The 12631-nt window shown below is 41.8% G+C and overlaps 1 protein-coding gene across 1 annotated transcript in view; it reads right to left on the bottom strand.

The window, feature by feature from the left end:
• Positions 1-6640: 6640 nt before the first annotated feature.
• rab3db (RAB3D, member RAS oncogene family, b) overlaps positions 6641-12631 on the bottom strand; it is a 61243-nt gene continuing 55252 nt past the window's right edge. Inside the window, exon 5 of the mRNA XM_061885573.1 lies at positions 6641-7399. Within this exon, the coding sequence (XP_061741557.1) occupies positions 7209-7399 (191 nt within the window). The 3' untranslated portion in view covers positions 6641-7208. The remainder of the gene's footprint in view (positions 7400-12631) is intronic.

Raw genomic sequence — 12631 nt, 5'->3', positions numbered from 1 at the left:
ATATGATATGATCCGGGAAGCGGATCATAACAAAATAGTTCATAAAAAAGTTGCTTTTGATTCTTCTTTTTTTTTTTTGGAGCAATGACAATTTAAAAAAATCAGACTAAAGGTCTCTAAAATCTAATATTTACTTTCAAGGCTTCAATCTGTAGATCAACTTCAAATCTATCAGTCGATTATGATATTTTTAAAATAAGCAGTAACAGTTTTAAAGTAAACAGATGGCAGCTTTGTGTTATTAGTGTCAATATTGCAATATTGTCTTGTCACATTTCACCTTTCATTCTACTTTTTATGTCTTTTTTTTGGTAGTAGTATCTTTTAAATGCCGCAGGCCGTTAAAAGAATAGCTACAGTTTGACGGGCTGTGGGTTTTATTGCTCTTTTTTCTTAAATTTTTACTGATGTATTTTTCCCCATGGAAGAATGGAATACAAATAAAAATAATAATAAGATTGTATAACTGCATAAACTAGTGTGCCAATAATTCTGCCTGGACGGAAATATTCCTGTTCAGTTACACATTTAACTGTGTATTATGGCTGTTGTCTTTTTTCAAATGAATTTATTCATAATTTAATGTTTAATTTTTTAATTAACTAACTAAGCTTTGTGTATATTTTAAGTAAATGTTAGTATTCTTTTGAGAGATTCTTGTATTTTAGCCAAGGGGTGTCTAAACTTTTCCTACTAGTTATTTAAAAAAAAAAAATGCAAATCGCACGCACGCACGCGCACGCACGCTCACACACACACACACACACACACACACACAGTGGGGCAAAAAAGTATTTAGTCAGCCACTGATTGTGCAAGTTCTCCCACTTAAAATGATGACAGAGGTCTGTAATTTTCATCATAGGTACACTTCAACTGTGAGAGACAGAATGTGGGAAAAATAATCCAGTCCAAACACGAGGAGTTGAGTTTATACCAAAATGGATACATGGATGATACAGCAGAGGATTGGGAGAATGTCATGTGGTCAGATGAAACCAAAATAGAACTTTTTGGCAAAACTCAACTCGTCGTGTTTGGAGTAAGAAGAATACTGAGTTGCATCCCAAGAACACCATACCTACTGTGAAGCATGGGGGGGAAACATCATGCTTTGGGGCTGTTTTTCTGCTAAGGGGACAGGACGATTGATCCGTGTTAAGGAAAGAATGAATGGGGCCATGTATCGTGAGATTTTGAGCCAAAACCTCCTTCCATCAGTGAGAGCTTTGAATGGTTGACCAAATACTTATTTTCCACCATAATTTACAAATAAATTCTTTAAAATTCCTACAATGTGAATTCCTTGAATTTTTCCCCCCCATTCTGTCTCTCACAGTTGAAGTGTACCTATGATGAAAATTACAGACCTCTGTCATCATTTTAAGTGGGAGAACTTGCACAATCGGTGGCTGACTAAATACTTGTTTGCCCCACTGTATATATACATACACTATACAGTATATATATTCATATATATTTATATATGTATATATAAACCGATTTTCGCAATATATGATTTGGTATAAAATGGTTTAAAAATATTTAAACAAAAACAACACACAAATCGACTTAAAAATGCATTTTCTTGAATCGATTGTTAAAAAAAACATGTTTTTCTTTTTTTAAATACATTCTGAAAATTATAAACTCATGATTCCATTTGATTCCGATTCTTGGGCTGCTGATTCGATTCAGAATCGATTCTTACATTTGGATGATTTAGTAAAAAAAAATTATAAAAATATATTAAAAAAAATAAAAAAATGTAAAACTTATTTTTAAGAAATAATAGTTTAAAAAAAAGTTTTTTCTTTGTTTAAATCAAATATAAATATGATGAATTGATTCAACCAACATCCTTACTATTTACCTACTGACAAGGCAGACAAACTTTTTCTTATCGCCACACGCCTTGTCTTGTCTTGGTTTGACCGCCGTTATCGGCGCAGCAGACCAGGCTGTCCCTTCACCCCGATAGGTCGCCTGCTCGCCCCGGTCAGTTCTAATGCAACAGTCCACCTCCTTACATCATTTGCAAAGAGGCAGGACCCTGACGCAAGGAAAGGTGTACTTTACACAATGGACACGTAACGTCATTCAGATAAAGTCTGCAGGCCGAGGGAAATGGTGGCAGGAAGTGATTGTGGTTGGGCTGCTTGTTTAGATAAAACACTAACAACTGGTTTAATGTTGGGGGTTAGAAGGTGAGCCAGGTCATTCATATACAGCAAAAAAGTGTGTAATATTTGTTTTTACACTGGAAACCATCACTAAAGAAGCAAAAAAAATATGTATTTTTTTAAGTAACAAAAAAGTAATATTTTTCTAAATATATATAATGATATATATTAAAAATATTTTGCACAATTAATCATAATATCTTAACAAATTAGATGGCTGAGGAAACTACCTAACCAACCTGTGGCATTCCACAGGGATCAATACTGGAACCAAAATGGTTTATTATCTAGAACAGGTGTCGGCAACCTTTACCACTCTCGATTGTAAAATATGTCAATGGAGTGTGACGTTCATGTTGTCAATATTCAGTGTTTTATCCTTCATAGTTAATATTATAAATCCCACTTTTTTTTTTTAATGTACATTCTGGGTGTCTCATTCAGTAAAAAAAATTAAAATTCCATTCCGTTTTTTAAGCCGGTCTGTCATAATGTTTTTAGCTTTCAATCAGACATTATTGTGAGGTTTTGTATTAGTGTTCCTGAAAATCCGATATACCGGCCCCCAGACACATTTTGTTTCTCTAAATTTGGCTCTCCGAGTTAAAAAAAAACTGCCCAGGCCTGATATATGTTGTAATACAAATGTAGTGTTGTCAGCCAATCACTTTAATTGAACTGTATATTGTAGTTTATTGTTTTCCTGTCACGGCCCGAGCGCACCTGTCACTGATCAGAGGACCTGGCTTCATAAGCCTGCACAACCTGCTATCCCGCACCAGAACGTAGTTTCCTGTTCAGTACAGTAAGCCTATACGTCAAGCTCTATGCACAGTATTTGCTCTCTATGTGTTTTCTTCCCCGTCGCGTTCATTGTCTCGTCTCTGCAGCCTGCCTTCGTTCCCACGTCACGAGCTGTATCTCCCGCCTCCCCGCCTTCCCTTTGGTTCCCCGCCTGCATCTTGGATCTCGACCTCCCGCCTGGACACGGACTTTGACGCCTCTCTCCTCCCCTCGACCTCACGTCTGCTCACAGACTTCCGAGCCAGCCCTGCCCCTTTTGGACTTCCGCCTCTTGCTCAACACTCCCGGTAACACACCAGTTAATTCACACACAGACGCACACCATACACTTATTTGGATTAGTTCACACACTTCATTTCTGATTATCATATATTGTGCGTATATAATAATTAAACAGAGTTAAAACGACGTCTCTCCTGTCTGTGCAGTCTCCTTCCCTCTGTACACATAAAATTTCCCTCATATACAACTACATGTACTTCTCACATTTTGGTCAGTTATACTGTATATGAGAGGAAATGTTATCTTCTTTGCAAGGGAAGATTGTTTGATGAACAGGAAAGGAGTAGTGGACACACTTGCGTCGAGTTAGTGCAGCAATAATAACTTATCTTACAAAATCAACGTGGGTGTCCACATTTCCTCTGTTACCCCAACACAGAAAAATATGATTTACTGTACGCTTCCCCCCCCCCGACAGTTCTGCCACTTTAACGACTTCCTCACAGAGCCCCACATCCTTTTTGTCAAGTCCTCCTGAGACTCCCGGGAGTCGAAAGCACAAAATGAATCAATAAGACAAATAATGACCTGAATTGAAACTTTTTAGATCCCAATTTGTACTGAACTCTGCCAGATTTATTGCAGCTTTGGAGCATGTGAGTTCCATGTCGAGAAGTCGTAATTAAACTCCACCAAACTAGACTCTGCATGATTTGGATCAGGGTTTCTGAACCAAAACTATATATCTCAGTGTGGGTACTCAGTTGTAATACAGCTTTCCACCAATTGTGGCAGTAATGACAATGTCAAACAAACAGAAGTATGGAGCTAAAGTCAGAAGTTTCTTAAGCGCAAAAATGATGAAAAAAGTGGTGAAGCTTTATTTTCATTTGCACTTTGGCTATATTGACAGTTTATTTAAGAAACATATAACCTATTATTAGTTATTTCGGTAAGAATGTATTTATTCTTTTGCAGTATTTCTGATTAGTATTAATTTTAGTAACCAGCCTGACCTAACCCTTGATAATAATCTTTGTATTCTTTTAATTTGACAAGGTTCATCCTGTTAAACTGTGAGTATGTTCGATATAATTATTGAATATGATTAAAATCAAGAGGAGGATAAGTAATTCAGTGGTAATAATTGAGTGGGCTACGGGCCCCAATGGAGTGGAAAAGTTGGGCCCCGGGGTCAAAAAGGTTGAGAACCCCTGAGCTATATAGTAGGAGTACAATACAAGAGTTTATGCTGATTTAGGCCAAAAATAAATATCCAAATATTTTATCAGTTAACTTTTACATTTTCTTTTTTGGAAAAAATACCAAAGACACCATTATTAGTATCAATATTTAATATTTATCTCCTTACTTTATGCATATTTTCTCTATGTTTCATCTTTTAATATTTTTATTAAAAGGCTGCATTCTACAAATAGCCCCTAGGCCACTATTTGTACACCATGGAGACAAACTGTTGCCAAATGATGGAAGATTGTCTATAAAAAATGCTTTCCTCTTAGCACTTACGATAAAGATAAAGGTTCGGGTTTCTAATGGCTTACGCAGTTTCCTGCACATACTCTGGGCTTGTGGAGGCGGATGCTTGCGATCACTTGTGCTATTTGGTGACCACTTGGACACACACTTTTCTTTCATTCCAGGCCACAAATAAATGACAATATTGGAAAAATTGACTGATTAATTTTATTTTTATTATTTTTATTTGATATATTTAGTCATTAATAATACATGTTACTTATAAGGCGCCTTTCTAGGCACTAAAGGACACCGTACGAAAACAAAACAGTAAAAACCCATCCATCCATCCATCCATTTTCTACCGCTTATTCCCTTTGGGGTTGCGGGGGGCGCTGGTGCCTATCCCAGCTACAACCGGGCGGAAGGCGGGGTACACCCTGGACAAGTTGCCACCACATTGCAGGGCCAACACAGATAGACAGACAACATTCACACTCACATTTAGTGTTGCCAATCAACCTATCCCCAGGTGCATGTCTTTGGAAGTGGGAGGAAGCCGGAGTACCCGGAGGGAACCCACGCAGTCACGGGGAGAACATGCAAACTCCACACAGAAAGATCCCGAGCCCGGGATTGAACCCTGACTACCGAGGACCTTCGTATTGTGAGGCAGACGCACTAACCCCTCTTCCCCCGTGCTGCCCACAGTAAAAACCAATTAGATAAAAACAATTTATTTTTAGTTGATGAATTTATTTATTTTTGATCCATTTTATCCTTTTTTTTATGTGTGTGTTTTATTTTGGGGAGTGGGGTGGGTTAGCATTTGATATGTGATTTTACTTTTGGAAACTCAAACACATTTTTACATAAAAAATAGATTATATAAACATGTTAAGAAAAATGTATGAAACGGTTTTTAATATTTTTTTAAATGTAGTTTAACATTATAATTTGATTAGAATTCACAATTGCTTAATTGTGCAGCCCTACATGGATAATTATGTTAATGTTAGGTTGAGAGGCATATGTTTAACAATACAAAAGATTGGATTTAAGTGGATTTGTGTGTCCTTGAGTTGACCAAAGAAAGCAAACTGTAAAAAGTTAGATATTGACAAAAATTACCATTTACAGGTGTCTTTTTATAAACCGTTAACATGTTTTTACAGGATAGTGTAATTATCTCAACAATAAGTCAAAACGTCTTACACCAATGCTTGCATACCAAAAAATTTAAGGATGCAGGAGGCCACTTTATTATTTTAATGTATTTTTTTAAATTTGGAACACGCCAAAAAAATTCATAGACCTTTAAAAAAAAATGTTGTTATTGTTAGCTATTAAAGTAGTAAATGTAAAGCCCTTTTTGCTTTACATTGTGCTTTTTTTTTCTATTAACCACATTTTTGCTGTTTTTTTTTTGGTAAATGTATCTTTATAATGTGCAATTAAAACCTTGGACCCCCCTGATATTTAGCATTCTAATCAACACCAGTGGTACCTTGGCATTCGTCCGCCCGACTTTTTAAAGATAATCTCCAAAATGTATTTTTATGTCGTCGTTATCGTACGACCAAACATCGAGCATGACAAACTAGTCCGTGTTCCCGTGTAGCACTCCACGGAACCGAGGGCCCAAACAAAGAAAAAACATCTGTGCCGCTGCAAAAAAAAAAAAAAAAAGTCACCTGGGGGCCAAAGAAAGTTGTGAGTGCCAGCACCTTGATGAAGATGGTGAGAAACACTATTAGATCAATACATTGTGTTAAGTGTTCATTTATACATTTAATTCATCATTTATTTGACTTTGTCTTCTGCATGTGAATCTATATTTATTTTGTATAAAATGTGTGAAAGCACTCATGTGAAGTATTTTTCACTCATGGATTAGTTTTTTTCAGGAGCCACTGTATATATTTAGAACACCAAATATGTGAAAACAAAAATAAAATACAAGCACAGTATTTTTTATTACTATAACGAAACAGATAATTGTAGTTTTTACAGTGTTTTGCCATTTTTTTTCCCACGTTTTCTCACTTGTGTGATTGGTATGGTACGGTTCAGCTCAGGTTAAATAGTATATTAAATATTTGACAGCGCTGTCATAATGCAGTGCACAAATGAAAAAAACAGTATACATAAGGCAATAGCTGTCGGACATTACCAGTTAAAATGGAACAGTTTGGTCTCGTAGAGCAATGGCAGAGTGTCTAATATTGGCTGAGATGTGTTGGATGTGATGACATCGTCATGCATGCTTGCAGCACGTACTTGATAGTAGTTGTGGACGCAGCGGAGCGTGAGGGTTGAGTCCTCGGGAGAAAAGAACGAGAGGGGCCTGGTACGGCGCAGGGGTGTGGGGTCTCTAACAGTGACGATGACTATCTCAGCCTTCTGCCTTTTGTGCTGGGCGGGGCTGCAGTCAACAGAGAGGAAGAGGAGCAGCAAGTCCCACAGTCCAGGCACAGAAAAGTTGATTAGTGTGTGTGTGTGTGTGTGTGTGCGTGTGGTTTAGCAAGCACAGTTGCTCTTGTCAACGGAAGGAGGAGAGTCTTTCAGGCCTTGGTTCCTGTGGTTGGGTGCTAAGCGGAAGTCCGCCTCCATGCTCTCGTTCATCTTGTCACAGATCACGTCCACAAGGCACTCGAACACCTGCTTGACGTTGATGTTGTCCTTTGCGCTGGCCTCGAAGAACTGGAAGCCTGATGACAGGGGGGAGAGAGAGAGATATGGTACTAAGACGGAAAGAAGTTTTATATTTTATGTACTATAATTATGTACCGAAAAATTCAACTATTTCCACACAGTTTGAACTAGGGCTGGGCGATATATCGAATATACTCGATATATCACGAATTTGTCTCTGTGGGGTATAGAAAATTACTATATCGTGATATTGGAGTATACGTTCCCACGCAGTTGCTTTTAGCTGCGGGCATTACACTGCAGGCTCTTCTCACTCTTTTTTGTCTCTCTTTCTCACGGAGACTTAAACAAGCGCACCTTCTTACATACGTCACATACTGTCACGCGTGCAGTGTCATACGCCCTCGTGGAGCAGAGAGGTAGCGGTACATATACACACACACACACACACACACACACACACACACACACATATATATATATATATCCATCCATCCATCATCTTCCGCTTATCCGAGGTCGGGTCGCGGGGTCAACAGCCTAAGCAGGGAAACCCAGACTTCCCTCTCCCCAGCCACTTCGTCTAGCTCTTCCCGGGGGATCCCGAGGCGTTCCCAGGCCAGCCGGGAGACATAGTCTTCCCAACGTGTCCTGGGTCTTCCCCGTGGCCTCCTACCGGTTGGACGTGCCCTAAACACCTCCCTAGGGAGGCGTTCGGGTGGCATCCTGACCAGATGCCCGAACCACCTCATCTGGCTCCTCTCGATGTGAAGGAGCAGCGGCTTTACTTTGAGTTCCTTCCGGATGGCAGAGCTTCTCACCCTATCTCTAAGGGAGAGCCCCGCCACACGGCGGAGGAAACTCATTTCGGCCGCTTGTACCCGTGATCTTATCCTGTCGGTCATGACCCAAAGCTCATGACCATAGGTGAGGATGGGAACGTAGATCGACCGGTAAATTGAGAGCTTTGCCTTCCGGCTCAGCTCCTTCTTCACCACAACGGATCGGTACAACGTACGCATTACTGAAGACGCCGCACCGATCCGCCTGTCGATCTCACGATCCACTCTTCCCTCACTCGTGAACAAAACTCCTAGGTACTTGAACTCCTCCAATTGGGGCAGGGTCTCCTCCCCAACCCGGAGATGGCACTCCACCCTTTTCCGGGCGAGAACCATGGACTCGGACTTGGAGGTGTTGATTCTCATTCCGGTCGCTTCACACTCGGCTGCGAACCGATCCAGCGAGAGCTGAAGATCCCGGTCAGATGAAGCCATCAGGACCACATCATCTGCAAAAAGCAGAGACCTAATCCTGCGGTTACCAAACCGGAACCCCTCAACGCCTTGACTGCGCCTAGAAATTCCGTCCATAAAAGTTATGAACAGAATCGGTGACAAAGGACAGCCTTGGCGGAGTCCAACCCTCACTGGAAATGTGTTCGATTTACTACCGGCAATGCGGACCAAGCTCTGGCACTGATCGTACAGGGAACGGACCGCCACAATAAGACAGTCCGATACCCCATACTCTCTGAGCACTCCCCACAGGACTTCCCGAGGGACACGGTCGAATGCCTTCTCCAAGTCCACAAAGCACATGTAGACTGGTTGGGCAAACTCCCATGCACCCTCAAGAACCCTGCCGAGAGTATAGAGCTGGTCCACAGTTCCACGACCAGGACGAAAACCACACTGTTCCTCCTGAATCCGAGGTTCGACTATCCGACGTAGCCTCCTCTCCAGTACACCTGAATAAACCTTACCGGGAAGGCTGAGGAGTGTGATCCCACGATAGTTGGAACACACCATCCGGTCCACCTTCTTAAAGAGAGGAACCACCACCCCGGTCTGCCAATCCAGAGGTACCGTCCCCGATGTCCACGCGATGCTGCAAAGTCTTGTCAACCAAGACAGCCCCACAGCATCCAGAGCCTTAAGGAACTCCGGGCGGATCTCGTCCACCCCTGGGGCCTTGCCACCGAGGAGCTTTTTAACTACCTCAGCGACCTCAGCCCCAGAAATAGGAGAGTCCACCACAGATTCCCCAGGTACTGCTTCCTCATAGGAAGACGTGTTGGTGGGATTGAGGAGGTCTTCGAAGTATTCCTTCCACCTATCCACAACATCCGCAGTCGAGGTCAGCAGAACACCGTCCGCACCATACACGGTGTTGATAGTGCACTGCTTCCCCTTCCTGAGGCGGCGGACGGTGGTCCAGAATCGCTTCGAAGCCGTCCGGAAGTCGTTTTCCATGGCTTCCCCGAACTCTTCCCATGTCCGAGTTTTTGCCTCCGCGACCGCTGAAGCTGCACACCGCTTGGCCTGTCGGTACCTGTCCACTGCCTCCGGAGTCCTATCAGCCAAAAGGACCCGATAGGACTCCTTCTTCAGCTTGACGGCATCCCTCACCGCTGGTGTCCACCAAGGGGTTTTAGGATTGCCGCCCCGACAGGCACCAACTACCTTCAATCAATCAATCAATGTTTACTTATATAGCCCTAAATCACTAGTGTCTCAAAGGGCTGCACAAACCACTACGACATCCTCGGTAGGCCCACATAAGGGCAAGGAAAACTCACACCCAGTGGGACATCGGTGACAATAATGACCCAGTGGGACGTCGGTGACAATAATGACTATGAGAACCTTAGAGAGGAGGAAAGCAATGGATGTCGAGCGGGTCTAACATGATACTGTGTTCACAGCGGAGCCAGCAGGAAACCATCCCAAGCGGAGGCGGATCAGCAGCGCAGAGATGTCCCCAGCCGATACACAGGCAAGCAGTACATGGCCAACGGATCGGATCGGACCCCCTCCACAAGGGAGAGTGGGACATAGAAGAAAAATAAAAGAAACGGCAGATCAACTGGTCTAAAAAGGGAGTCTATTTAAAGGCTATAGTATACAAATGAGTTTTAAGGTGAGACTTAAATGCTTCTACTGAGGTGGCATCTCGAACTGTTACCGGGAGGGCATTCCAGAGTACTGGAGCACGAACGGAAAACGCTCTATAGCCCGCAGACTTTTTTTGGGCTTTGGGAATCACTAACAAGCCGGAGTCCTTTGAACGCAGATTTCTTGCCGGGACATATGGTACAATACAATCGGCAAGATAGGATGGAGCTAGACCGTGTAGTATTTTATACTTAAGTAGTAAAACCTTAAAGTCACATCTTAAGTGCACAGGAAGCCAGTGCAGGTGAGCCAGTACAGGCGTAATGTGATCAAACTTTCTTGTTCTTGTCAAAAGTCTAGCAGCCGCATTTTGTACCAACTGTAATCTTTTAATGCTAGACATGGGGAGACCCGAAAATAATACGTTACAGTAGTCGAGGCGAGACGTAATAAACGCATGGATAATGATCTCAGCGTCTTTAGTGGACAGAATGGAGCGAATTTTAGCGATATTACGGAGATGAAAGAAGGCCGTTTTAGTAACGCTTTTAATGTTTGCCTCAAAGGAGAGAGTTGGGTCGAAGATAATACCCAGATTCTTTACCGTGTCGCCTTGTTTAATTGTTTGGTTGTCAAATGTTAGAGTTGTATTATTAAATAGAGTTCGGTGTCTAGCAGGACCGATAATCAGCATTTCCGTTTTTTTGGCGTTGAGTTGCAAAAAGTTAGCGGACATCCATTGTTTAATTTCATTAAGACACGCCTCCAGCTGACTACAATCCGGCGTGTTGGTCAGCTTTAGGGGCATGTAGAGTTGGGTGTCATCAGCATAACAGTGAAAGCTAATACCGTATTTGCGTATGATGTCACCTAGCGGCAGCATGTAGATGCTGAAGAGTACAGGGCCAAGGACCGAACCCTGGGGAACTCCACACGTTACCTTAACGTAGTCCCAGGTCACATTGTTATGGGAGACACACTGCATCCTATCAGTAAGATAAGAGTTAAACCAAGACAGGGCTAAGTCTGACATACCAATTCGTGTTTTGATACGTTCTAATAAAATATTATTATCGACGATATCGAAAGCAGCGCTAAGATCGAGGAGCAGCAACATAGATGACGCATCAGAATCCATCGTTAGCAATAGATCATTAGTCATTTTTGCGAGGGCTGTCTCCGTGGAGTGATTTGCCCTGAAACCAGATTGAAAGGTTTCACATAGATTGTTAGACGCTAACTGTTCATTTAACTGCTCCGCAACAATTTTTTCAAGGATTTTTGAAATAAAGGGAAGGTGAGACACCGGTCGGTAGTTTACCATGAGGTCAGGATCGAGGTTAGGTCTTTTAAGAAGAGGATGAATAACCGCTTTTTTGAATGCTAGGGGAACAGTGCCCGAGGAGAGTGATACGTTTATAATATTTAGCACTGATGGACCTAATAATACAAAGAGCTCCTTAATCAGTTTCCCAGGAAGAGGGTCAAGTAAACATATTGTCTTTTTTATTCCATTTACACGTTGTAACCATTCCTCTAATGTTATTTCCTCAAAACGAGAGAAACTATTTTGGAGGGCAGTATCCGCCGTATATACCATCGTATCTGTGTTAATAGAACCCCGTTGTAGCTGGGACGCATTGTCTTTAATCTCCTTTCTAATGACTTCAATTTTCTTACTAAAGAATTGCATAAAGTCATCAGCTGAGTGGGTTGAGCAACTGGAAGGGGTCCCTTGTTGGGTTAGCGATGCTACCGTACTAAACAAAAATTTAGGATCGTTTTTATTACGGTGGATGAGATTTGAGTAATATTTAGCTTTAGCTAAGGTAAGCATGCGTTTATAAGTTATTAAACCATCACTCCATGCTTGATGGTGCACCTCAAGTTTAGTCGTGCGCCATTTGCGTTCCAGCTTTCTACATAATAATTTCTGAGCTCTAGTTTCTTCTGTAGACCACGGGGTGCGCTTTTTTGGAGCCTTTTTTAACTTTAGCGGTGCTATGTTATCAATGGTTTCGCGCAGGGCGTCGTTAAAGTTGTTAGTGAGGTTATCAATAGAGCCCACATACTTTGGAAATGGTGCCATTACCGAGGGCAGTAGGTCAGCAAGAGTTGTCGTTGTGGCTGTATTAATGTTGCGGCTGCTATAGCAGTTATTATTATTATTAGTTTGACGAACATGCGTCTGAACCTCGAATTTTATAAGGTAATGATCGGACAATACTTTAGTATATGGGAGTATCGTAACTTTGGAAACGGTGATACCCCTGACAAGCACTAGGTCTATCGTATTACCGTTGCGATGCGTGGGTTCATTTATTATTTGTGTGAGACCACAGCTATCAATTATAGTCTGGAGCGCTACGCACGGTGGGTCCGATGGGGTAT

The sequence above is a fragment of the Nerophis ophidion genome, linkage group LG23 (assembly GCF_033978795.1).
Source record: "Nerophis ophidion isolate RoL-2023_Sa linkage group LG23, RoL_Noph_v1.0, whole genome shotgun sequence".
Classification (NCBI taxonomy): domain Eukaryota; kingdom Metazoa; phylum Chordata; class Actinopteri; order Syngnathiformes; family Syngnathidae; genus Nerophis; species Nerophis ophidion.
Note: the sequence above shows the minus strand (reverse complement) of the source record. Positions and strands in the feature narration are given on the sequence as shown.